The following is a 27,235-nucleotide window of genomic DNA, read 5'->3' as shown; positions in this document are numbered from 1 at the left end:
ACAAATTCGTATTTACAAGGACAGCCTAATCCTTCCTCCCGGTCAGGGAATTGAACCACAGTCTCCCGCGTGCCTGCAATATGGAAGAATATCGAATGCTTCTCAAAGATGCCCTCTAGTGGTCAAACTAGCACTGACTCGCATTAACAGAAAAACTGTCTGACAATTAAATGACGTGCCACAGAATGCAGTATGACGCAACTTTTAAAGGAGGAGCCACTGTAGGACAGCAGCCTCTAATGTGCTAGTGATAGCTTTTTAACAGTATGTAACAGTCTGATGGCCTTGAGATAGAAGCTGTTTTTCAGGCTCTCTGTTCCAGCTTTGATGCACCTGTACTGACCTCACCTTCTAGATGATAGCTGGGTGAACAGGCAGTGGCTTGGGTGGTTGTTGTCCTTGATGATCTTTTTGGCCTTCCTGTGACATCGGGTGCTGCAGGTGTCTTGGAGTGCAGATAGTTTGCCAGGCGGTGATACAGCCCAACAGGATGCTTGTGAGGGTTTTAGGTGCCAAGCCACATTTCTTCAACCTCCTGAGGACTTAAGTTCCTGTATGTTATCAGAATCACACAATGAGCCGTTAATCATGAAAAATACAACCCCACCCATCTTCTTCCAGAGATATATTTATTCCTGTCTGTGCAATGAACTGAGAACCCAACTGGCTGGACGAACTCAGACAGTATATCCCGAGAGAGCCATGTGAAACAGAGTATGTTACAATCCCTGATGTCTCTCTAGAAAGAAATTCTCAACCCTGAGCTCATCAACTATATTATCCAGTAACTGAAAATTAGCGAGTAATATACTTGGAAGCGGTGGGTGGTATGCATGCCTCCTAAGTCAGACTAGAAGACCACTCCGAGTACCTCTCCTCCGGCCTCTGGAATCAGTTCAATTGCCCTGGTGTGTGCGAACAAAGGATCCGATTCAGGAAAGTCGTATTCCTTGTCGTAACGCTGGTAGTGCTGGTGAGTTACTTCCGCTCTGATATTCAATAGTTCTTCCCTGCTGTATGTAATAACACAAAACCATTTCTGGGCTAATAATGTAAGAAATAACACGTAAGAAAACAAAATACTGCAGTTTCCTGAGAGCTAGAAGCACAGCAGCCCTCTGTCGGCGTGATTCTATTTTACTTTGTGCAGGCATGTGTGTGTGTCTGTGTGTGTGTGTGTGTGTGTCTGTGTCTGTGTCTGTGGTAGACACAGTGGTGGGAAGCCTCCTAGGGTTGGGAAGCTCCCTAGGGTTAAGAAGCTTGTGTGAGAGCAGCAGAAACCTCATTAAGACAGTAGCTGAGTGAATGTGTACCACCCAGTCTCACAAATCCCTCTCTTTTCCCCTGCTTTGCAAAGATAATGACAGTAATTAATCCGTTGTGAGGAATTGTTGTCCCTCAAACGCTTTTTGAAGATATTGCACTTAAAGCAGACATAATCAAGGTGTTGGGTTATTACTCCACCCTCACAACTCACTTGGATTGGTATTTTTGTTCAAATATAGAGGATAATCACAATATAAGCACAATATGTTGCTGTCTCTATGCTTGGTAGTCTTACTGAGATTATACAGTATGTTACTGGCTCTATGCTTGGTAGACTTACTGAGATTCTACAGTATATTACTGTGTCTATGCTTGGTAGTCTTATTGAGATTCTACAGTATATTACTGTGTCTATGCTTGGTAGTCTTATTGAGATTCTACAGTATATTACTGTGTCTATGCTTGGTAGTCTTATTGAGATTCTACAGTATATTACTGTGTCTATGCTTGGTAGTCTTATTGAGATTCTACAGTATATTACTGTGTCTATGCTTGGTAGTCTTATTGAGATTCTACAGTATATTACTGTGTCTATGCTTGGTAGTCTTACTGAGATTCTACAGTATATTACTGTGTCTATGCTTGGTAGTCTTATTTGATGTTATTCTACTTGGTAGTCTTACTGAGTATATTACTGTGTCTATGCTTGGTAGTCTTATTGAGATTCTACAGTATATTACTGTGTCTATGCTTGGTAGTCTTACTGAGATTCTACAGTATGTTACTGTGTCTATGCTTGGTAGTCTTACTGAGATTCTACAGTATGTTACTGTGTCTATGCATGGTAGTCTTACTGAGATTATACAGTATGTTACTGTGTCTATGCTTGGTAGTCTTACTGAGATTATACTGTCAGATAATAAAAGTGAAAAACATATTTGTAATGAACCTGTGGCCATCAAATGATCAAAGAAATTGGCAAATAACACTGTTTGTATTGTCAGGTCTCCCCCTGGAGCTAGAGGGCGCCAGGCTGCCCTGCATCACTCACTCCTATCATCTTTTACGCACACCTGCCTTCCCTCGTCACGCGCATCGACGTTATTGGACTCACCTGGACTCACTTATCATCTGTTTATTACCTCCCCTATATTTGTCAGTTCCCTGCTCTGTTCCCACTGCTGCATTGATTGATGTTTGTCTGTATTATTAGTATGCTGACGCTGTTCCTGACTCGTTCCATGTCCGTTCTTTATTAAGTGTGTTATTCCCCTTACCTGCTTCGTCTCTCCAGCGTCATCCCATGTGACATGTTCAAATGCATCACATTGTAAAAATCTGTGGCTAGTTATCCAACTGTGAGCCAATGGTGGGTGGGTGGGTGGGTGGGTGGGAGAGAGAGAGAGAGAGACAGACAGACAGACAGACAGGCAGGCAGGCAGGCAGGCAGGCAGGCAGGCAGGCAGGCAGGCAGGCAGGCAGGCAGGCAGGCAGGCAGGCAGGCAGGCAGGCAGGCAGGCAGGCAGGCAGACAGACAGACAGACAGACAGACAGACAGACAGACAGACAGACAGACAGACAGACAGACAGACAGACAGACAGACAGACAGACAGACAGACAGACAGACAGACAGACAGACAGACAGACAGACAGACAGACAGACAGACAGGAGGGAGAAAGAGGGAAGAGGGGGAGCGGGAGAGTGATTAATTGTTTGTTGAAGACAGTATGTGCAGAATAGAAGGTACTTACTCTCTTCTCACTCAAGTTCTTTGAAGCCGACAAGTTGAAAGGTTAATCATATTAAAGGGATCTCCTGGGGCGGTTATGCAAAAGCTTTTATAAATATTTCACTCACTATTCTACTTTATTAGCATAGCCAATAGGATCTCTGTACGCATGACGCAATTTGAAGTACACACACTGTTATTATTCAGTGTTTAATTATTCAGACCTTTTTTATATTGATCTGGTAGTTTCTCCCTGTGAGATTAACATGAAGACCGGTTGGCAGTGGGTTTTCACTGCTACTTGCATCGTGCCAGTTCTAGTACCTTATCAAAATGGCTTTTGAACTAAGCACATTTTTGTCCAGAGACACCTACTTTGATACGCCACTTTAACGGAGGCTTTTATCCAATGCAGCTTAAGTTACAGTTTAGTGAGTACATACATTTATGCAGTGAGATCCAACAGTATTGGGACAGTGACACATTGTTTGTTTTGGTTTTGTACTCCAGCACTTTGGATTTGAAATGGTACAATGACTATGAGGTTAAAGTGCAGACTGTCAGCTTTAACTTGAGCTGTAATTTCTAAAACGGTTCACCAGATATGGATGAAAATACCCTCAAATTAAATGTGACAGTCTGCACTTTAACCTCACAGTCATTGTACCATTTCAAATCCAATGTTCTGGAGTTCTCCTTTTGGAGGTCACTGCATGTGCATGCCAGGGGCCGTGGGTGCAATTCCTACATGGCTCGTACACACATACTAAGACTGTGTGTGCTCTACATGGCTCGTACACACATACTAAGACTGTGTGTGCTCTACATGGCTCGTACACACATACTAAGACTGTGTGTGCTCTACATGGCTCGTACACACATACTAAGACTGTGTGTGCTCTACATGGCTCGTACACACATACTAAGACTGTGTGTGCTCTACATGGCTCGTACACACATACTAAGACTGTGTGTGCTCTACATGGCTCGTACACACATACTAAGACTGTGTGTGCTTTACATGGCTCGTACACACATACTAAGACTGTGTGTGCTTTACATGGCTCGTACACACATACTAAGACTGTGTGTGCTCTACATGGCTCGTACACACATACTAAGACTGTGTGTGCTCTACATGGCTCGTACACACATACTAAGACTGTGTACACACATACTAAGACTGTGCTCATGGCTCGTACACACATACTAAGACTGTGTGTGCTTACATGGCTCGTACACACATACTAAGACTGTGTGTGCTTTACATGGCATGGCTAACACCCATCTTTATCAAGCAGAGCCACGCGGCACCTTCTGACACATAGTCATGTGGATTTGAATAGAGCTTTAAGGAGAAGCATTGCTAATGGTAGCAGTGGGCTTCTGGAGACCTGCGGGGCAAAAGTCAACCCATATCAGGTTTGGAGGTTTATGGTACATACTGTACATTGTGCCTGACTTTCAATGATCCTATTGACACGCAATCTCAGATAGTGCTAAATGTGGACTACTTTTTTCTGGTTCAGTGATTTACCCTCCGATGCAATTTCATGTCTAATGCATATAAAGTGTTGTTTTCACTCTATTGAGAGAGCGTATCACCACTAGTCTTTGCTATTGCTCTCAGCTATCTGCTTCCTTTGCTGATCTAGAATGTATCATATCTTAGTTTTAACCCATGGTATAGCCTGCATACAGATGTAGGATCGGAATTTGATCACCCTGTTGCAGGAAAACTTTCCTGCAATGTAGGACATTTTAAACTTGTTGTCTATTTGGCTTCTAAAAAGGCTTCTGAAGTTTGTCATTTCCACTTTGAAATTTTAGACTTGAGTTGCCCTTACGCAACATGTATCAACTCCTACAAAAATGTCCGTACATTTTTTATCCACATAATAATTCACATGTTCTGTTGCTGCAGGATTATTTCTGCAAACTGGCTCAAATTAAGATCCTACAGTACATCTGTATGGTCTCTATTGATCTGTATATTTTCCCCACCTGTCTTCACAGTATGACTTTATTGAAACAAACTCCAGCCAACTAAATGTTAATAGCCTACCAAGCGGAGCTAGTGTAGCCCATAAATAAGCCTGAGCTTATGTACATTTGAAATGTTATAACGATCTTTACTTTGAAATGGGGCCATAGAATCAATATGTTCTCCCTCCACATGACGTTGATACATTCACAACTACTCTGTGCTCTACTCCTGGCTCCAGAGATCACACTGTAACGCCACTGTGCAATTTTAGCTGAATGACAACATTGGGCTAACTGGTTGGTTAGACTTGCCAGGCTGCTACTGGTTGTCTATGTACATCTTCAGATAATTCTGATTGGGGTATGTTATTGGTTCATAGTGTCTTATTGGTCGTTATCACTGGTGTCTGTGTACTATTTAGTTAATAGTGTCTCCAGATAATTCTGATTGGTGTATTGCATGATGTCTCCTTTTCCTTATAGGTTAACAGGATTCTCAATCCCTCCACCAGTCACGAGCACAGGGTCCGTCTTCTCCCTGCGTCTTACCAGTGACTTTGCTGTGAGCGCTCACGGCTTTAAATTATACTATGAAGGTAAGTCTCTTCTCCTATTCCCTCTCATTGTTTCTGCTGTTTATCTCTTGTATTCGCTCAGAAAATGAACAGCAGAGAGACTCCTGTTGGATGGGACGGCTTCTGATCCAGCTGGTGGTTCTGATACTTTGTTCTGATCTGTCAGAGTGTTTTATAAATATGGGTTAAACTGTCTGTGTGAGATCCCACTGTTAGACCAGCTGTTCTCTATAAGGTCCTCATCAATCCACATCAAACCAAAAGTTATCAAAACCAGACACAGTTATGGTCCTACTGGACTAGACAGACATACTGGACTAGAGAGACATACTGGACTAGAGAGACATACTGGACTAGAGAGACATAGTGGACTAGACAGACATAGTGGACTAGACAGACATAGTGGACTAGACAGACATAGTGGACTAGACAGACATACTGGACTAGACAGACATAGTGGACTAGACAGACATAGTGGACTAGACAGACATACTGGACTAGCTAGACATAGTGGACTAGACAGACATTCTGGACTAGAGAGACATGCTGGACTAGACAGACATTCTGGACTAGACAGACATACTGGACTAGACAGACATAGTGGACTAGACAGACATACTGGACTAGCTAGATATAGTGGACTAGACAGACATAGTGGACTAGACAGACATAGTGGACTAGACAGACATAGTGGACTATACAGACATAGTGGACTATACAGACATAGTGGACTATACAGACATAGTGGACTAGACAGACATAGTGGACTAGCTAGACATAGTGGACTAGACAGACATAGTGGACTAGACAGACATAGTGGACTAGACAGACATAGTGGACTAGCTAGACATAGTGGACTAGACAGACATACTGGACTACATTTACATTTAGGTCATTTAGCAGACACTCTTATCCAGAGCGACTTAGACAGACATACTGGACTAGCTAGACATAGTGGACTAGACAGACATTCTGGACTAGAGAGACATAGTGGACTAGCTAGACATTCTGGACTAGACAGACATAGTGGACTAGACAGACATACTGGACTAGACAGACATAGTGGACTAGCTAGACATAGTGGACTAGACAGACATAGTGGACTATGCAGACATAGTGGACTAGACAGACATAGTGGACTAGACAGACATAGTGGACTATACAGACATAGTGGACTAGACAGACATAGTGGACTAGACAGACATACTGGACTAGACAGACATAGTGGACTAGACAGACATAGTGGACTAGACAGACATAGTGGACTATACAGACATAGTGGACTAGACAGACATAGTGGACTAGCTAGACATAGTGGACTAGACAGACATAGTGCACTAGACAGACATAGTGGACTAGACAGACATACTGGACTAGACAGACATAGTGGACTAGCTAGACATAGTGGACTACACAGACATACTGGACTAGACAGACATACTGGTCTAGCTAGACATAGTGGACTAGACAGACATTCTGGACTAGACAGACATAGTGGACTAGACAGACATAGTGGACTAGACAGACATAGTGGACTAGACAGACATACTGGACTATACAGACATAGTGGACTATACAGACATAGTGGACTATACAGACATAGTGGACTATACAGACATAGTGGACTAGACAGACATAGTGGACTAGACAGACATAGTGGACTAGCTAGACATAGTGGACTAGATAGACATAGTGGACTAGACAGACATAGTGGACTAGACAGACATACTGGACTAGCTAGACGTAGTGGACTAGCTAGACGTAGTGGACTAGCTAGACGTAGTGGACTAGACAGACATAGTGGACTAGACAGACATAGTGGACTAGCTAGACATAGTGGACTAGACAGACATAGTGGACTAGACAGACATACTGGACTAGACAGACATAGTGGACTAGCTAGACATAGTGGACTAGACAGACATACTGGACTACATTTACATTTAGGTCATTTAGCAGACACTCTTATCCAGAGCGACTTAGACAGACATACTGGACTAGCTAGACATAGTGGACTAGACAGACATTCTGGACTAGAGAGACATAGTGGACTAGCTAGACATTCTGGACTAGACAGACATAGTGGACTAGACAGACATACTGGACTAGACAGACATAGTGGACTAGCTAGACATAGTGGACTAGACAGACATAGTGGACTATGCAGACATAGTGGACTAGACAGACATAGTGGACTAGACAGACATAGTGGACTATACAGACATAGTGGACTAGACAGACATAGTGGACTAGACAGACATACTGGACTAGACAGACATAGTGGACTAGACAGACATAGTGGACTAGACAGACATAGTGGACTATACAGACATAGTGGACTAGACAGACATAGTGGACTAGCTAGACATAGTGGACTAGACAGACATAGTGCACTAGACAGACATAGTGGACTAGACAGACATACTGGACTAGACAGACATAGTGGACTAGCTAGACATAGTGGACTACACAGACATACTGGACTAGACAGACATACTGGTCTAGCTAGACATAGTGGACTAGACAGACATTCTGGACTAGACAGACATAGTGGACTAGACAGACATAGTGGACTAGACAGACATAGTGGACTAGACAGACATACTGGACTATACAGACATAGTGGACTATACAGACATAGTGGACTATACAGACATAGTGGACTATACAGACATAGTGGACTAGACAGACATAGTGGACTAGACAGACATAGTGGACTAGCTAGACATAGTGGACTAGATAGACATAGTGGACTAGACAGACATAGTGGACTAGACAGACATACTGGACTAGCTAGACGTAGTGGACTAGCTAGACGTAGTGGACTAGCTAGACGTAGTGGACTAGACAGACATAGTGGACTAGACAGACATAGTGGACTAGCTAGACATAGTGGACTAGACAGACATACTGGACTAGACAGACATACTGGACTAGCTAGACATAGTGGACTAGACAGACATAGTGGACTAGACAGACATAGTGGACTAGACAGACATAGTGGACTAGACAGACATACTGGACTAGACAGACATACTGGACTAACTAGACATAGTGGACTAGCTAGACATAGTGGACTAGACAGACATTCTGGACTAGACAGACATAGTGGACTAGCTAGACATAGTGGACTAGACAGACATTCTGGACTAGACAGACATAGTGGACTAGACAGACATAGTGGACTAGACAGACATAGTGGACTAGCTAGACATAGTGGACTAGACAGACATAGTGGACTAGACAGACATAGTGTACTAGACAGACATACTGGACTAGACAGACATAGTGGACTAGACAGACATACTGGACTAAACAGACATACTGGACATGCAAGGATCTACAGAAAGACAAAAATGGTTTAGAAACTCTGCCACACTTACCACCCTCCCCTCCCTTACCACCCTCCCCTCCCTTACCACCCTCCCCTCCCTTACCACCCTCTACCACCCTTACCACCCTCCCCTCCCTTACCACCCTCTACCACCCTTCTCATCTCTACCACCCTCCTCTCATCTACCACCTTTATCTCTTCTACCACCCTCCTCTCATCTACCACCCTTATCTCTTCTACCACCCTCATCTCATCTACAACCCCCATCAACCACCCTCCTCTCCGTCACCACCCTCCTCTCACCAACCACCCTCTTCTCCTCTACCACCCTCATCTACCACCCTCCTCTCCTCCACCACCCTCCATCCTACTCACCACCCTCCTCACCTCTACCACCCACCACCCTCCTCAACTCTACCACCCTCCACCCTCCTCACCTCTACCATCCTCCACCCTCCTCACCTCTACCATCCACCACCCTCCTCACCTCTACCATCCACCATCCTCCTCACCTCTACCACCCTCCACCCTCCTCACCTCTACCATCCACCACCCTCCTCACCTCTACCACCCTCCTCACCTCTACCATCCACCACCCTTCTCACCTCTACCACCCTCCTCACCTCTACCACCCTCCTCACCTCTACCACCCACTACCCTCCTCACCTCTACCACCCTCCACCCTCCTCACCTCTACCACCCACTACCCTCCTCACCTCTACCACCCTCCACCCTCCTCACCTCTACCACCCACCACCCTCCTCACCTCTACCACCTACCACCCTCCTCACCTCTACCACCCCCTCTCCCCTACCACCCTCCAATTGCCTATCCCTGGGCTAGACCTAGCTAAACGAACTGGCAAAATCTTTCAGATTTTGTTTAGGAACTCAGTCGGGGTCTCAATAGTAGAATAAACCAGGTGCAATTTATACATTTGGTTTTGCCTCAGAATATTTTCAATGGTTATGTCAGTCACTGACAGTCACTCAATTAGCCTGTGTCACTCTCACTCAGATGTCATATTAAAAACTGCAAACATTTCTCTCCACCCTATTATGGAAAAATGTGTAAAATTGCAGCAAACTTCCTTTCAAACTGCAATATTTTCTTTATGCCCCATAGTAACATTTTATTTTCGCCACATCTGGGGAGAAAACCCTCAACCGTCTAGGGCTCTGACTGCGTGTGTGGCTACGCAGACCCACAAGCCACTGCAGCCCTTCATGATCACTGCACCCCCATCAAAGTTCCCCATCTCTGGTCTAGCCTATACCTAATGACAAATGCTCTTCAAATTGTCAATATGAGCATTTTATTTTGTACAGTTATCAATGAAAGTATTTACATCAAAAAGACAAGACAAGAGCTAAATCAGCTACCTAGCAACCTTCCCTTGTTTTGGATGATTGTCTTCTCACTTTGTCATCAACAAATAATTCCACAGACTCGTCTTATCAATCGGAAAAAAATACTCTAAAATGTACATATTATAATTACCAACATAAAAATGTATTGTATACAGTTCCTTACCTTAATATTGTTGTCCTGATCTCAATGACAGAGCTGTCAACGTTGCGAAAACCCATTCAGGTCCAATAGAGACAAGACACCACCTGGTGGTAGCACTTTCAGTTTCCATGCCAACACTTACAATTTGCTCACTTCTACCACAGAGTTTCTAAACCTTAACGTACTGTACTGTCTTTGCTCCTACCAATGACGCATATGTTTCAGTCCTTACTGTGGCAATTCAAGATGGCGTTATCCACACCTCGAAAAAAACATTGCTCAAATACAAAAAATAGAGATGTTTCTATTTTCCCAGCACATGTTTAGTGTTGGTGGCTTGAATACATCTCTTTGCTCAGCTTTGACTTCCCCATTTAAACTGAACAGAAACGCACAAAAGCTTATTCCTCTTAAATTGTGTGCATACATTTGTTTGCATTTCTCCTTTGCCAAGATAATCCATCCACCTGACAGGTGTGGCATTTCAAGAAGCTGATTAAAAAGCATGATCATTACACAGATACACCTTGTGCTGGGGACAATAAAAGCCACTCTGAAATGTGCAGTTTTGTCACACAACACAATGCCACACGTTTCAAGTTTTGAGGGAGCGTGCAATTGGAATGCTGACTGCAGGAATGCCCACCAGAGCTGTTACCCGGTAATTTAATGTTAATACATCTACCTTAAGCCACCTTCAATATCGTTTTAGAGAATTTGGGAGTACGTCCAACCGGCCTCACAATCACGAGTAACCACGTCAACCCAGGATCGCCACATCCGGCTTCTTCACCTGCGGGATTGTCTGCGACCAGCCACCTGGACAGCTGATGAAATTGTGGGTTTGCACAACTAAATAATTTCTGCACAAACTGTCAGGATCCTCCTCAGGGAAGCTCTTCCACTTGCTCGTCGTCCTCACCGGGGTCTTGACCTGACAGCAGTTTGGTGTCGTATCCAACTTCATTGATCAAATGCTCACCTTCGATGGCCACTGGTACACTGGAGAACTGCTCTTCCCGATGGCCACTGGTACACTGGAGAACTGCTCTTCCCGATGGCCACTGGTACACTGGAGAACTGCTCTTCCCGATGGCCACTGGTACACTGGAGAACTGCTCTTCCCGATGGCCACTGGTACACTGGAGAACTGCTCTTCCCGATGGCCACTGGTACACTGGAGAACTGCTCTACCCGATGGCCACTAGTACACTGGAGAACTGCTCTTCCCGATGGCCACTGGTACACTGGAGAACTGCTCTTCCCGATGGCCACTGGTACACTGGAGAACTGCTCTTCCCGATGGCCACTGGTACACTGGAGGACTGCTCTTCCCGATGGCCACTGGTATACTGGAGAACTGCTCTTCCCGATGGCCACTGGTACACTGGAGAACTGCTCTTCCCGGATGAATCCTGGTTTCAACTGTACTGACCAGGTGGCAGTTGGTGTCATATTGGGCGAGCGGTTTTCTGATGTCAACGTTGTGAACCGGGTGCCCCATGGTGGCGATGGGGTTATGGTATGGGCAGGTAACGTTGTGAACAGAGTGCCCCATGGTGGCGGTGGGGTAATGGTATGGGCAGGCAACGTTGGGAACAGAGTGCCCCATGGTGGCGGTGGGGTAATGGTATGGGCAGGCAACGTTGTGAACCGGGTGCCCCATAGTGGCGGTGGGGTAATGGTATGGGCAGGCAACGTTGGGAACAGAGTGCCCCATGGTGGCGGTGGGGTTATGGTATGGGCAGGCAACGTTGGGAGCAGAGTGCCCCATGGTGGCGGTGGGGTTATGGTATGGGCAGGCAACGTTGTGAACCGGGTGCCCCATGGTGGCGGTGGGGTAATGGTATGGGCAGGCAACGTTGGGAACAGAGTGCCCCATGGTGGCGGTGGGGTAATGGTATGGGCAGGCAACGTTAGGAACAGAGTGCCCCATGGTGGCAGTGGGGTAATGGTATGGGCAGGCAACGTTGGGAACAGAGTGCCCCATGGTGGCAGTGGGGTAATGGTATGGGCAGGCAACGTTGGGAACAGAGTGCCCCATGGTGGCAGTGGGGTAATGGTATGGGCAGGCAACGTTGGGAACAGAGTGCCCCATGGTGGCAGTGGGGTAATGGTATGGGCAGGCAACGTTGGGAACAGAGTGCCCCATGGTGGCAGTGGGGTAATGGTATGGGCAGGCAACGTTGGGAACAGAGTGCCCCATGGTGGCAGTGGGGTAATGGTATGGGCAGGCAGGCATAAGCTACGGACAACAAACACGATTGCATTTTATCAATGGCCATTTGAATGCACAGAGATACAGTGACGAGATCCTGAGGCCCATTGTTGTGCCATTCATCCGCCGCCATCACATCAAGTTTCAACATGATAATGCACGGTCCCATGTCACAAGGATATGTACAAAATTCCTGGAAGCTGAGAATGTCTCTTTTCTTCCATGGCCTGCATACTCACCAGACAGGGATTGCGGTTGAAAATTAGCCAGCTGGCTGAAACGTTGATTAATGTGCACTGTCCCTGTAAAAAATAAAATAAACTCAATAAACTCAACATGTCACCCATTGAGCGTGTTTGGGATGTTTTCGATCGATGTGTACAATAGCGTGTTCCAGTTCCCGCCAATATCCAGTAACTTTGCACAAGCACTGAAGAGGTGGGGGACAACATTCTACAAGCTATAATCAACAACCTGATCAACTCTATGTGAAGGAGATGTGTTGTGCTGCAGGAGGCACGTAGTGGTCACATCAGATACTGACTGGTTTTCTGATCCACTTTTTAAAGCTGTGGCCAACAGATGCATATCTCTATTCCCAGTCATGTGAAATCCATAGATTAGGGCCTAAATTGAATGATTTACTTATATGAACTGTAACTCAGTAAAACCTTTGAAAATGTTGCATATTGTATTTATATTTTTGAACCGTGTATTTATTCTGGGCCCCCAGGCCTATTCATCCACCACCTACCCGCCAGCCTGTCCATCCGCCAGTCCACCATTCTGGGCCCCCAGGCCTATTCATCCACCACCTACCCGCCAGCCTGTCCATCCGCCAGTCCACCATTCTGGGCCCCCAGGCCTATTCATCCACCACCTACCCGCCAGCCTGTCCATCCGCCAGTCCACCATTCTGGGCCCCCAGGCCTATTCATCCACCACCTACCCGCCAGCCTGTCCATCCGCCAGTCCACCATTCTGGGCCCCCAGGCCTATTCATCCACCACCTACCCACCAGCCTGTCCATCCGCCAGTCCACCATTCTGGGCCCCCAGGCCTATTCATCCACCACCTACCCGCCAGCCTGTCCGTCCGCCAGTCCACCATTCTGGGCCCCCAGGCCTATTCATCCACCACCTACCCGCCAGCCTGTCCGTCCGCCAGTCCACAATTCTGGGCCCCCAGGCCTATTCATCCACCACCTACCCGCCAGCCTGTCCGTCCGCCAGTCCACCATTCTGGGCCCCCAGGCCTATTCATCCACCACCTACCCGCCAGCCTGTCCGTCCGCCAGTCCACAATTCTGGGCCCCCAGGCCTATTCATCCACCACCTACCCGCCAGCCTGTCCGTCCGCCAGTCCACCATTTGCTGCCTCCATGCACGGCCTTGATACCCAGTGAAATTTCAGGGTTATACAAATATGCATCAAGCATATCAGGACAGAAGCAAGACAGTCGGTCTCGTTCAATTATCTCTCCAAAATGTAATGGATTCACTGCCTTTTAAATTGTGTAAGCCACCACGGCTTCTGAGAGATGGGAAGGATGTTATCATTTCCACAGCTGTACCAGAGTTTCATTATAGAGTTAGAGTACTACTGTATAATAACGACAATTAGATCTGCTCAACGTCCCCCCCCCCCATACACACACACACACAGGCTTTGTTTACATACTGTACAGCTTTCTTGATGTGGGGTTTGACATGGCCAATTAGACCCTGACCCTGGCAGTCTAATGATAATATGACCTGTTTACCATCATGCTATGTAATGGTTTGTTTATTCCTTTAGACATCCTGTGTGTGACTGTCTTTTCCTGTTAAAATACTGTAATAGCTTCTGATCCATTTAGAGGCATGCAACATGGATTCAATCATGCACACCGATAAACTCTAGGGGGGAAAAACTGACAATGTTTTCTTTGTTTTTCATTGTAACCACCACCCACTGAGACAAGACAGTAAGAAGGTATTTAATGTCTAAGTAGACATTGAAAACTGCATAGCTACACAGCCTACTTGGCATGGGTTCAGATGGTCTTATTCTCTCTCTCTCCTCATAACGAACTAGCACCTATGCTGCCAGGACTGTATTGATGAAGTGTATTGTATAATCCTCATGCTGCCCACGCATTCACTTCCCTGGCACCCTCCACACACACACACACACACACACACACACACACACACACACACACACACACACACACACACACACACACACACACACACACACACACACACACACACACACACACACACACACACACACACACACACACACACACACACACACACACACACAGACAGACAGACAGACAGACAGACACAGACAGACAGACAGACAGACAGACAGACAGACAGACAGACAGACAGACAGACAGACAGACAGACAGACAGACAGACAGACAGACAGACAGACAGACAGACAGACAGACAGACAGACAGACAGACAGACAGACAGACAGACAGACAGACAGACAGACAGACAGACAGACAGACAGACAGACAGACAGACAGACAGACAGACAGACAGACAGACAGACAGACAGACAGACAGACAGACAGACAGACAGACAGACAGACAGACAGACAGACAGACAGACAGACAGACAGACAGACAGACAGAAACTAAGTAAACTCTCTGCCCCATGCTCTCCACCTCCACCACCTCAAGCACCACTACATTCACCACCTCCACCACCTCCCACACCTTTACCACTACCTCCACCTCAACCACCCCTACGTCCACCACCACCACCACCTCAACCACCCCTATGTCCACCACCACCTCCACCACCTCCCACACCTTTACCACCACCACTACCTCCACCTCAACCACCCCTATGTCCACCACCACCTCCATCACCACCTCAAGCACCACTACATTCACCACCTCCACCACCTCCCACACCTTTACCACCACCACTACCACTACCTCCACCTCAACCACCCCTATGTCCACCACCACCACCACCTCAACCACCACTACGTTCACCACCTCCACCACCTCCCACACCTTTACCACCACCACTACCACTACCTCCACCTCAACCACCCCTATGTCCACCACCACCTCCACCACCTCCCACACCTTTACCACCACCACTACCTCCACCTCAACCACCCCTATGTCCACCACCACCTCCACCACCTCCCACACCTTTACCACCACCACTACCTCCACCTCAACCACCCCTATGTCCACCACCACCTCCATCACCACCTCAACCACCACTACGTTCACCACCTCCACCACCTCCCACACCTTTACCACCACCACTATCTCCACCTCAACCACCACTACGTCCACCACTACGTCCACCACCTCCACCACCTCCACCACCACCCCCTCAACCACCACTACGTCCACCACCTCCACCACCACCTCTACCACCTCAACCACCACTATGTCCACCACCACCCACTACCTCCACCACCACCTCCACAACCACTACCTTCACCACCTCCACCACTACCTCCACCTCAACAACCACCACCACCTCCACCACCACTAACTCCACCACCACCATCTCCACAACCACTACCTTCACCACCACCATCTCCACCACCACCACCACTACCTCCACCTCCACCTCAACCACCTCGTCTTGTCCTCCCCTAGGCCTTCCTGCCTGTGTATAGCTCTCCTGTAGTTACACCCATCTAGGGGAGGGGGGCGCTGGCACACAGATCAGCTCCTCCTGCTGCTTCAGGACACACTGCTTTCTCTTCCTCACATACACATACTGTGTGTGCAGACACACAGACATATACAGAATAATGCATGCACATGTACAAGCACACTCACACACACTAACACACACACACACACACACACACACACACACACACACACACACACACACACACACACACACACACACACACACACACACACACACACACACACACACACACACACACACACACACAGACAGACAGACAGACAGACAGACAGACAGACAGACAGACAGACAGACAGACAGACAGACAGACAGACAGACAGACAGACAGACAGACAGACAGACAGACAGACAGACAGACAGACAGACAGACAGACAGACACAGGGGAAGACAACCTGCTGGGATCGACTGGAGCATTTGATGCCTGTAGATTCGGCGTTGTATAGCCTGTCTGTACAGCCTTCCTGTATAGCCTGTCTTTGCAGCCTGTCTGTATAGCCTGTCTGTATAGCCTGTCTGTATAGCCTGCCTGTATAGCCTGCCTGTCTGTATAGCCTGTCTTTACAGTCTGTCTGTATAGCCTGTCTGTATAGCCTGCCTGTATAGCCTTTCTTTACAGCCTGTCTGTATAATCTTCCTGTATAGCCTGCCTGTCTGTACAGCCTGTCTGTACAGCCTGTCTGTATAGCTTGTCTGTATAGCCTGTCTTTACAGTCTGTCTGTACAGCCTGACTGTATAGCCTGCCTGTCTGTATAACCTTCCTGTATAGCCAGTCTGTATAGTCTGCCTGTATAGTCTGTCTGTATAGCCTGCCTGTACAGCCTGTCTGTACACCCTGCCTGTACAGCCTGTCGGTATAGCCTGCCTGTATAGCCTGTTGGTATAGCCTGTTGGTATAGCCTGTTGGTATAGCCTGTCTGTATAGCCTGTTGGTACACCCTGCCTGTACAGCCTGTCGGTATAGCCTGCCTGTATAGCCTGTTGGTATAGCCTGTTGGTATAGCCTGTTGGTATAGCCTGTTGGTATAGCCTGTTGGTACACCCTGCCTGTACAGCCTGTCGGTATAGCCTGCCTGTATAGCCTGTTGGTATAGCCTGTTGGTATAGCCTGTTGGTATAGCCTGTCTGTATAGCCTGTTGGTATAGCATGTTGGTATAGACTGTTGGTATAGCCTGTCTGTATAGCCTGTCTGTATAGCCTGTTGGTATAGCCTGCCTGTATAGCCTGTTGGTATAGCCTGTTGGTATAGCCTGTTGGTATAGCCTGTTGGTACACCCTGCCTGTACAGCCTGTCGGTATAGCCTGCCTGTATAGCCTGTTGGTATAGCCTGTCGGTATAGCCTGCCTGTATAGCCTGTTGGTATAGCCTGTTGCTATAGCCTGCCTGTATAGCCTGTTGGTACACCCTGCCTGTACAGCCTGTCGGTATAGCCTGCCTGTATAGCCTGTTGGTATAGCCTGTTGGTATAGCCTGTCTGTATAGCCTGTTGGTATAGCATGTTGGTATAGACTGTTGGTATAGCCTGTCTGTATAGCCTGTCTGTATAGCCTGTCGGTATAGCCTGTTTGTATAGCCTGTTTGTATAGACTGTTGGTATAGCCTGTCTGTATAGCCTGTCTGTATAGCCTGTTGGTATAGCCTGTTGGTATAGCCTGTCTGTATAGCCTGTTGGTATAGCCTGCCTGTATAGCCTGTTGGTATAGCCTGTTGGTATAGCCTGTTGGTATAGCCTGTCTGTATAGCCTGTTGGTATAGCATGTTGGTATAGACTGTTGGTATAGCCTGTCTGTATAGCCTGTCTGTATAGCCTGTTGGTATAGCCTGCCTGTATAGCCTGTTGGTATAGCCTGTTGGTATAGCCTGTTGGTATAGCCTGTTGGTACACCCTGCCTGTACAGCCTGTCGGTATAGCCTGCCTGTATAGCCTGTTGGTATAGCCTGTCGGTATAGCCTGCCTGTATAGCCTGTTGGTATAGCCTGTTGCTATAGCCTGCCTGTATAGCCTGTTGGTACACCCTGCCTGTACAGCCTGTCGGTATAGCCTGCCTGTATAGCCTGTTGGTATAGCCTGTTGGTATAGCCTGTCTGTATAGCCTGTTGGTATAGCATGTTGGTATAGACTGTTGGTATAGCCTGTCTGTATAGCCTGTCTGTATAGCCTGTCGGTATAGCCTGTTTGTATAGCCTGTTTGTATAGACTGTTGGTATAGCCTGTCTGTATAGCCTGTCTGTATAGCCTGTTGGTATAGCCTGTTGGTATAGCCTGTCTGTATAGCCTGTTGGTATAGCCTGTTGGTATAGCCTATTGGTATAGCCTGCCTGTATAGCCTGTTGGTATAGCCTGTTGGTATAGCCTGTCTGTATAGCCTGTTGGTATAGCCTGTTGGTATAGCCTGTTGGTATAGCCTGTCTGTATAGCCTGTTGGTATAGCCTGTTGGTATAGCCTGTTGGTATAGCCTGTCTGTATAGCCTGTTGGTATAGCCTGTTGGTATAGCCTGTTGGTATAGCCTGTTGGTATAGCCTGTCTGTATAGCCTGTCAGTATAGCCTGTTGGTATAGCCTGTTTGTATAGCCTGTCTGTATAGCCTGTTGGTATAGCCTGTTGGTATAGCCTGTCTGTATAGCCTGTCTGTATAGCCTGTTGGTATAGCCTGTTGGTATAGCCTGTCTGTATAGCCTGTCTGTATAGCCTATTGGTATAGCCTGTTGGTATAGCCTGTCTGTATAGCCTGTCTGTATAGCCTGTCTGTACAGCCTGCCTGTACAACCTGTCTGTACAGCCTGTCTGTACAACCTGCCTGTACAGCCTGTCTGTATATCCTGCCTGTATAGCCTGTCTGTACAACCTGCCTGTACAGCCTGTCTGTATATCCTGCCTGTACAACCTGCCTCTGCATGCTTTATATGCAGTTATGTAGATGGTTGGCGCTGCCAGTGAGTAGGGAATCATGATTGTGTTGGATAATGTTAGGTCTCATGTGTAGGTCTTGATTTAAGGAGTGTTGTGATTATTACAGAGTTATGTAATTAGTGTATGGTGTTGATAATACCTTATTTTTAACCTAAATCTTCATTGTACGTACTGTGTTTATAATGTCTTATTTGCGGCTGTGAAAAGACTTTCTCACACTCTTGTAACCCCACAGACCTTGGGAACCATATCATTTTTACAAATAATATACGTTATTCTATACGAACCAGGTCGGACGAGTACATTCATATGCATTAGTTACTTTCCTGAATAGAAGGTCATCATTCATGAATTATTGTATAGACGGGTTGGTTAGTAAGACCGAAGTGTGCATAACTAGGGGGCAAAACAGATGGGGTTGGCTTAGAAGATTGTTGATATCATGTCAACTATATTTAGTCTCCAATGTTTATTGAAAACAAATACATTTGCACTTGTTGTTTCTCAAATGGGACGGCAGGGTAGCCTAGTGGTTAGAGTGTTGGACTAGTTACCGGAAGGTTGCAAGTTCAAATCCCCGAGCTGACCAGGTACAAATCTGTCATTCTGCCCCTGAACAGGCAGTTAACCCACTGTTCCTAGGCCGTCATTGAAAATAAGAATTTGTTCTTAACTGACTTGCCTGGTTAAATAAAGGTAAAAGATACATTGTTAAAGTTGTTAGCTAGCTAGTGAAATGTTTGCCATGTTAGCGTTGTCGAAACAAGACATGGTGTCAAGAAAAACATAAAGCACCTGAAACAAGTAACTGTTGCCAGCTATCTGACCCAGCTATGCACAACCAGCATTTTAGTGACGTTGTCAGCCAACCCGTCTATATGAGGGACTTTAGTCTAGTGTTCAGCATCAAGGTAAGTGTCTCCGGATGCCTTTGATTTAAATGATTTAGTGGGCAGATGAAGGCACTTTTAGAGTATGCTGAGATGAGAACATTGCTGATGATGTGCGGAAATTAGAAAGCAAGGTAGCGATTGTGGCGGTTGCCATATTTAGGACACTCTGTCCTCGATATCGTGAATATTAATATAATACTTGTCTTCATCAGTAGAGTTGTCATCATCTTCATCACCATCGTCATCATCAGCAGTAGCAGCAGCAGTGTCAACACCTTCGTCATCATCCTCACGTTCATCACCATCACCATCATTACTATCATCATCATCATCATCATTATCATCATCAACATCAGCAGCAGCATTAGTCAGCACCTTCATCATCATCCTCACATTCATCATCACCATCATCTTCATCAGCAGCAGCAGCAGCCACATCAGCAGTGTCAGCACCTTCATCATCATCCTCACATTCATCATCATCACCATTATCATCATCATCATCATCATCATGTAAGTCTCATGATATCATGGATTCCAATCATTACAGTATTTCCGTCAATAATCTGCTAGCTAGAAGAACATGCACTTAACATGTGGATGTTACACTGGAGAGTGAATCCCTAATGGTAACCTATCCAACCTCTGAGGTGAGTTTACATTACATTCTATGGATGAATGTGACTTCCCTGTCTGATGACAACACAGTGTAAAACACCTATAATTAACCTCTTGATGTGGTTTTACACATTACATGCTGGATGTTAGAATGCTTAAAGTCCAATCAGTTGTAGTCCATTGGTTGGACTATAGACAGGTGCATATTCTCCGTTGACAATCTTGTTATTTACTAGGAATCCCAGTTGCAGAATTAAGTGTTTAGTTTCTAACCGTCAAGCTTGTTTTCTCATTTAAAGCATTACATATTCTATCTCTCTTGTGTAGTTTGTGCATTAAACACACAGGAAATCAACTTTGGACACGAACGAGAATGGAAACAGGAAAGGAAGTCAATCACTGCATATAGCAAGGCAGAATAACTCCACAATGATTCAGAATGTAGCTACAATGTTTACAGTACCTTCAGAGAGTATTCACACGACTTTTCCCACACTTCATTGTACTACACCCTAAATGTAAAAATGGGTTACATTAAGAGGTAATGTTTTTTATTTTACCTTTATTTAACTAGGCAAGTAAGTTAAGAACAAATTCTTATTTTCAATGACGGCCTAGGAACAGTGGGTTAACTGCCTGTTCAGGGGCAGAACGACAGATTTGTACCTTGTCAGCTCGGGGGTTTGAACTTGCAACCTTCCGGTTACTAGTCCAACGCTCTAACCACTAGGCTACTCTGCCGGCCCAATGTCACTGGCCTACACACAATACTCCGTAATGGCAAAGTGAAATTGTGTTTTTAGACATCTTTTTATTTATTTTTTTACAAATGAATTAAAAATGAAAAGCTGAAATGTCTTGAATAAATAAGAATTCAACCTCTTTGTTATGGCTAGCCAAAATAAGTTCAGGGCTAAAAATGTGCATCAACAAGTCACATATTAAGTTGTGTGGACTCAGTCGGGAATTCACCAGGAGGCCAATGCTGTCTTTAAAACAGTTCAATAGCTGTGATAGGAGAAAACTGAGTCTGGATCAACAACATTGTAGTTACTCCTCAATACTAAACCTAATTGATGTAGTGAAAAGAAGGAACCATGTACAGTATCTGCATATTTCCTTCTGGGCACTAAAGTAAAACTGCAATAGAAATAAACTATGTCCTGAATACAAAGTGTTGTGTTTTGGGCAAATCCAAACACAACACGTCACTGAGTACCACTCAACATATGTTCAAGCCAAATCCAAACACAACACGTCACTGAGTACCACTCTACATATGTTCAAGCCAAATCCAAACACAACACGTCACTGAGTACCACTCTACATATCGTCAAGCCAAATCCTAACACAACACGTCACTGAGTACCACTCTACATATCGTCAAGCCAAATCCAAACACAACACGTCACTGAGTACCACTCTACATATCGTCAAGCCAAATCCAAACACAACACGTCACTGAGTACCACTCTACATATCGTCAAGCCAAATCCAAACACAACACGTCACTGAGTACCACTCTACATATCGTCAAGCCAAATCCAAACACAACACGTCACTGAGTACCACTCTACATATCGTCAAGCCAAATCCAAACACAACACGTCACTTGAGTACCACTCTTCATATGTTCAAGCCAAGGTGGTGGCTGCATCATGTTAGGGGTATGCAGGTCATCGGCAAGGACTAGGGAACTTTTTAGGATAAAAAGAAACAAACTTGAGTTAAGCACAGGAAAAATCCCAGAGGAAAACCTGGTTCAGTCTGCATTCCAACAGACTGGGAGACAAATTCACCTTTCAGCCGGACAATAACCTAAAACACAAGGCCAAATATACACTGGAGTTCATTTCCAAGACAACATTGAATGTTCCTGAATAGCCTAGTTACAGTTTTGACTTAAATTGTCTTGAAAATCTATGGCGAGACTTGAAGATGTAGAAATAATCAACAACCAACTTGATAGAGCTTGAATAACAATAATGTACAAACATTGTTCAATCCCAGTGTGCAAAGCTTGTAGAAACTTACCCAGAAAGACTCACAGCTGTAATCGCTGCCAAAGGGGATTCTAACAAGTATTGACTCAGGGATGTGAATATTTATACTTACAGTTTATTCGTATAGTATCCAGACCGTTTCCCTTTACTCACTTTTTGTTACATTACAGTCGGATTCTAAAATGGATGAAATAATTGTTTTCATCCCATGATGACAGAGCAAAAACAGACTTTTTATACATTTTTGCACATTTACAAAACAAACATTAAAAAACATAAATTCATAAGTATTTAGACCCTTTGCAATGAGACTTGAGATATTGAGCTCAGGTGCATCCTGTTTCCAATGATCGTCCTTGAGATGTTTCTAGAACTTGATTGGAGTCCACCTGTGATAAATTAAATGTATTGGACATGATTCGGAAAGGCACACACCTGTCTATATAAGGTATAAGAATGGGAGAAGCTCCCCAAATACAGGTGTGCCAAGCTTGTAGCTTCCTACCCAAGAGGACTCGAGGCTGTAATCGCTGCCAAAGGTGCTTCAAAAAAGTAATCTCTCTGCTCTTTCTCTCCCATCAGTAAGCCTGTCGTCTAAAAGTGGCGGAAAATAGACCTTCTTATTTTTAAATGCAGCGTAATTAGCTTGGCGCTGCTTATGAACACATCCGCTTTAATCAGGCTCCTTCATGCCGCCGCCAAAGCCTTCAGGATGTCACAGTGATGCTTGTGTTAAAATGACCTTTCCTATCGATGTTCTAATGTCCTGTTTGTGTGTAATCCTCAACATCCTCACTAATCACAGTGCTGTCTCTTATTAATTCACGTCCGTGGGAGAGGGAAACTGGTATTAATTTTCCCCCATGCAGGCTTAGGCGTCCCAGTGACCTAAGACGGCAAACTTTATCATAGAATATCATGCAGACCTGAGTTCAAACAGTATATGTGGAAGGACCGACGCTGGAGTAGAGAAGCAGGTATGGAGAGTCAAACGTTTATTCAGAACAGACATGGAACAAGACAGGAACAGTGTCAGGGTATACAAGTACATATGACAATCAATGCTGAAGCGGGGAACAGACAGATATAGGGGAGGTAATGACAGAGGTGATTGAGTCCAGGTGAGTCCAATAATCGCTGATGTGCGTGACAAGGGAAAGCAGGTGTGTGTAATGATGGTGGTAGGAGTGCGTAATGCTGGGCACCAAGGCGCCCTTAAGTGCCAGTGGGGAAGAGCGGGAGCAGACGTGTCTTTATTTTCAAATAACTTTGAACATTTGATTGAACATTTGATTGAGCCCTATCTGCAATGTCAGATTGCAGCAAAAGCATTTGAAACCCAGGTTATGCTGAAACCATCTCTCCCTGCTCCCTCCCTCAAACCAACTGCCTATCATCCTTGGGTTTGGTTTGATTGACAGCTAAGGGTCTCCTCCAATTTACCCTGTAATTAAATACAACTTTTTGTAGTGGCTTCAAACAATGTCTCAACATTCTAAAAGGTTCACTTCTTTTAAACGCTTTACAGGTTCAGTTCCAACACGTTCCTTTAAAAGGCAGAATCATTTCTTGGAGTTCAAAAAAATGATTGTAGGCTACTGACAAAAATAACGTCCAGGTTTGTCACACAGGATCTTGTTGATGAGCGGTAAAATAAATAATGGTTTCTAGTATTAGCCAGGTTCCAATTGACATTGCTGGTAAAAGTTAGAAAAATTACCAAGGATGACAAAAGAACAAAAAAAGAAAATGTCCTCCTGTAGCTGCTTATAACGAAATTCTCGAAATTCTCACAACATACGTGTGTTAAATACTTATTTAGGAAAAGTCAAGGGCAGAGGGGCACATGACTTTAAAAATGGCAGAGAAATTATAATATTTAAATCCTATTGAGTCAAAAAGACTCACTCGAATCTTCTATTGTTAATTAAGAAAATGGCCGCTGAAAGCATCAAGCACAATCTGCAGTGTGCCGGGGCCCGAGGTTGTTTCTGGACACGCCATCATGTCCGGTATGAGCATAATAAAGTAGCTTAGCCTTGGGTACAGTGGGGGCATAGTGGGTGTGGTGACAGGCAGATACCTGGCATGTATTGATTATACCACTGACACACTGAACACATGACAACAGGGTCAACTCTGCTGTGACAATGTCAGTCTGCATCCTTCCATTAGATCAGATATTGCATGAATATGGCTGGAGTTGTTCTGCTTTACCATATGAAGTGATTGACTTCATTGCCTGTTTCCTCTCTCTGTCATGCCAGTAACAATAACCTTCCAACCTATTTCCTAGGTAATGTCTGAGCTGCACTGTAGAGGAGAGATGTGTCAGTGTAGATGAGGACATGGTTAGACTTTTACATGTGAGCCATTCTACATGAATGTCTTTCTGCAGTGCATTGGGAAAGTTTTCAGACCCCTTGGCCTTTGTTACATTACAGCTTTATTCTGAAATGGATTAAAATGATCTTTCCCTCATCAATCTACTCACAATATCCCTTAATGACAAAGCAAAAACGGTTTTTTTAATACATTTTTGCAAATATATTATAAATAAAAAACGTAAATATCACATTTATGTAAGTATTCGGACCCTTTACTCAGTACTTTGTTGAAGCAGCCTCGAGTCTTCTTTTGAATGACGCTACAAGCTTGGCACACCTGTATTTGAGAGTTTCTCCCATTCTTCTCTGCAGATCCTCTCAAGCTCTATGAATGAATATCTACGGTATGCATAGTGGATTGATCATACATCCAATTAAGTTGTAGAAACATCTCAAGGATGATCAATGGAAACAGGATGCTCCTGAGCTCAATTTCCAGTATCATAGCAAAGGGTCTGAATATTTTATGTAAATAAGTATTTTTTTTTTGCAAACATTTCTAAAAACCTGTTTTTGCTTTGTCATTATGGGGTATTGTGTGTAGACTGATGAGGGAGGAAAAAAAAACAATTTAGTCAATTTTAGAATACGGCAATAACATAACATAACGTCAAGCGGTCTGAATACTTTCCGAATGCACAGTGTATTGGATTGACCATACATGCTTAGAACCAGTTATAGAGCATTAGACATGCAGGCTAAAGTGGTTACCAAAATATTAACTCAAATGGACCTGGTGTGTGTCCGCTTCCCAGGACTCCAGAGCTGCTCTTTGTCTTTAATTGAATACGCAGGTGATGAAGTGCATCTAGCGGATCTCAGAGAGGCATAAATCTTTTTTAAGGTCAATACTCTGATCGCTCACTCTTCCTCAAATAGTGGTTGCTGCTGGTTCCTTCTTAACACAGTTGTTAAAAAAGTGTCAAAGGAGGCTTCTTTATATTCAAATCAATGATTTGTCCAAGTATCAGTTCAATTATCCATTAGTACCATTCCCATTTCAAAGATCACTGCCAAAGCTTGTTCATTAAAGTGTATGGGTAGCCGAGACATCTGAGCCTGTCGTTTTAAAAACACTCTAATCTCACATTGTTTACAGCCAGCGATGTGCAATTCATCCACACCCTGAAAACAAAGAATGCAAATCAGAAAATCAGCTTCATTGGTTAGATGGTTTAAAATGGGCGGCGTTGTTTCTTTGGGACTAATGTCACTTGGTATTTTCTTTGATTCAGGATAAGGTGATGAAATAATACAAAAGTAAAAAATATTTCAAATCTCAAATAAGTAGTTGTTGTTGAATCATCTTGATTAAAATGTGCTTTTTAAATAAATCAATTTTCAGAACAGTGATAACTGATTCTCCGCACCATAGTAGTATTTCCATGTAAACCCGTGTCATTTCAGCTCTGCCTTCAATTCATGTGACTGAAATAGTCTTTGTCTCTCCTCTCTTTGTCATCTTTCACATGGCTAATCCTTCAATTTAGTACATTATCCCGGCACTCATTTATCATACTTCTGGCAGATTACATCATGTCACACTTTAGAAAAAGGTGCTCCCACCGTTTTGTCTTTGTCACGTTCCAGAGAATCCCTCTTTTCCGTTTCTACTCAAGTAGTCCTTGAGATGGATTGCTACCACTTTGCCGTATAGTTAACTTTAAGGTGTCAGATTAAGACTCTAAGGAGGGCCCCTTTGTCTCTGTGTCAGAGTAAGACTCTAAGGAGGGCCCCTTTGTCTCTGTGTCAGAGTAAGACTCTAAGGAGGGCCCCTTTGTCTCTGTGTCAGAGTAAGACTCTAAGGAGGGCCCCTTTGTCTCTGTGTCAGAGTAAGACTCTAAGGAGGGCCCCTTTGTCTCTGTGTCAGAGTAAGACTCTAAGGAGGGCCCCTTTGTCTCTGTGTCAGAGTAAGACTCTAAGGAGGGCCCCTTTGTCTCTGTGTCAGAGTAAGACTCTAAGGAGGGCCCCTTTGTCTCTGTGTCAGAGTAAGACTCTAAGGAGGGCCCCTTTGTCTCTGTGTCAGAGTAAGACTCTAAGGAGGGCCCCTTTGTCTCTGTGTCTGAGTAAAACTCTAAGGAGGGCCCCTTTGTCTCTGTGTCAG

General features: G+C 44.9%; 1 protein-coding gene across 1 annotated transcript in view; it reads left to right on the top strand.

Moving 5' to 3' along the window:
• The window catches only part of LOC124012727 (CUB and sushi domain-containing protein 3-like), an 849,083-nt gene that overhangs the window by 185,041 nt on the left and 636,807 nt on the right, over window positions 1–27,235 (top strand). The window contains exon 3 of the mRNA XM_046326635.1: window positions 5,467–5,579. Coding sequence (XP_046182591.1) covers window positions 5,467–5,579 — 113 coding nt within the window. The remainder of the gene's footprint in view (window positions 1–5,466; window positions 5,580–27,235) is intronic.

This window comes from Oncorhynchus gorbuscha, linkage group LG24 (genome assembly GCF_021184085.1).
Source record: "Oncorhynchus gorbuscha isolate QuinsamMale2020 ecotype Even-year linkage group LG24, OgorEven_v1.0, whole genome shotgun sequence".
Classification (NCBI taxonomy): domain Eukaryota; kingdom Metazoa; phylum Chordata; class Actinopteri; order Salmoniformes; family Salmonidae; genus Oncorhynchus; species Oncorhynchus gorbuscha.
This window is presented reverse-complemented; position numbering and strand designations above follow the sequence as displayed.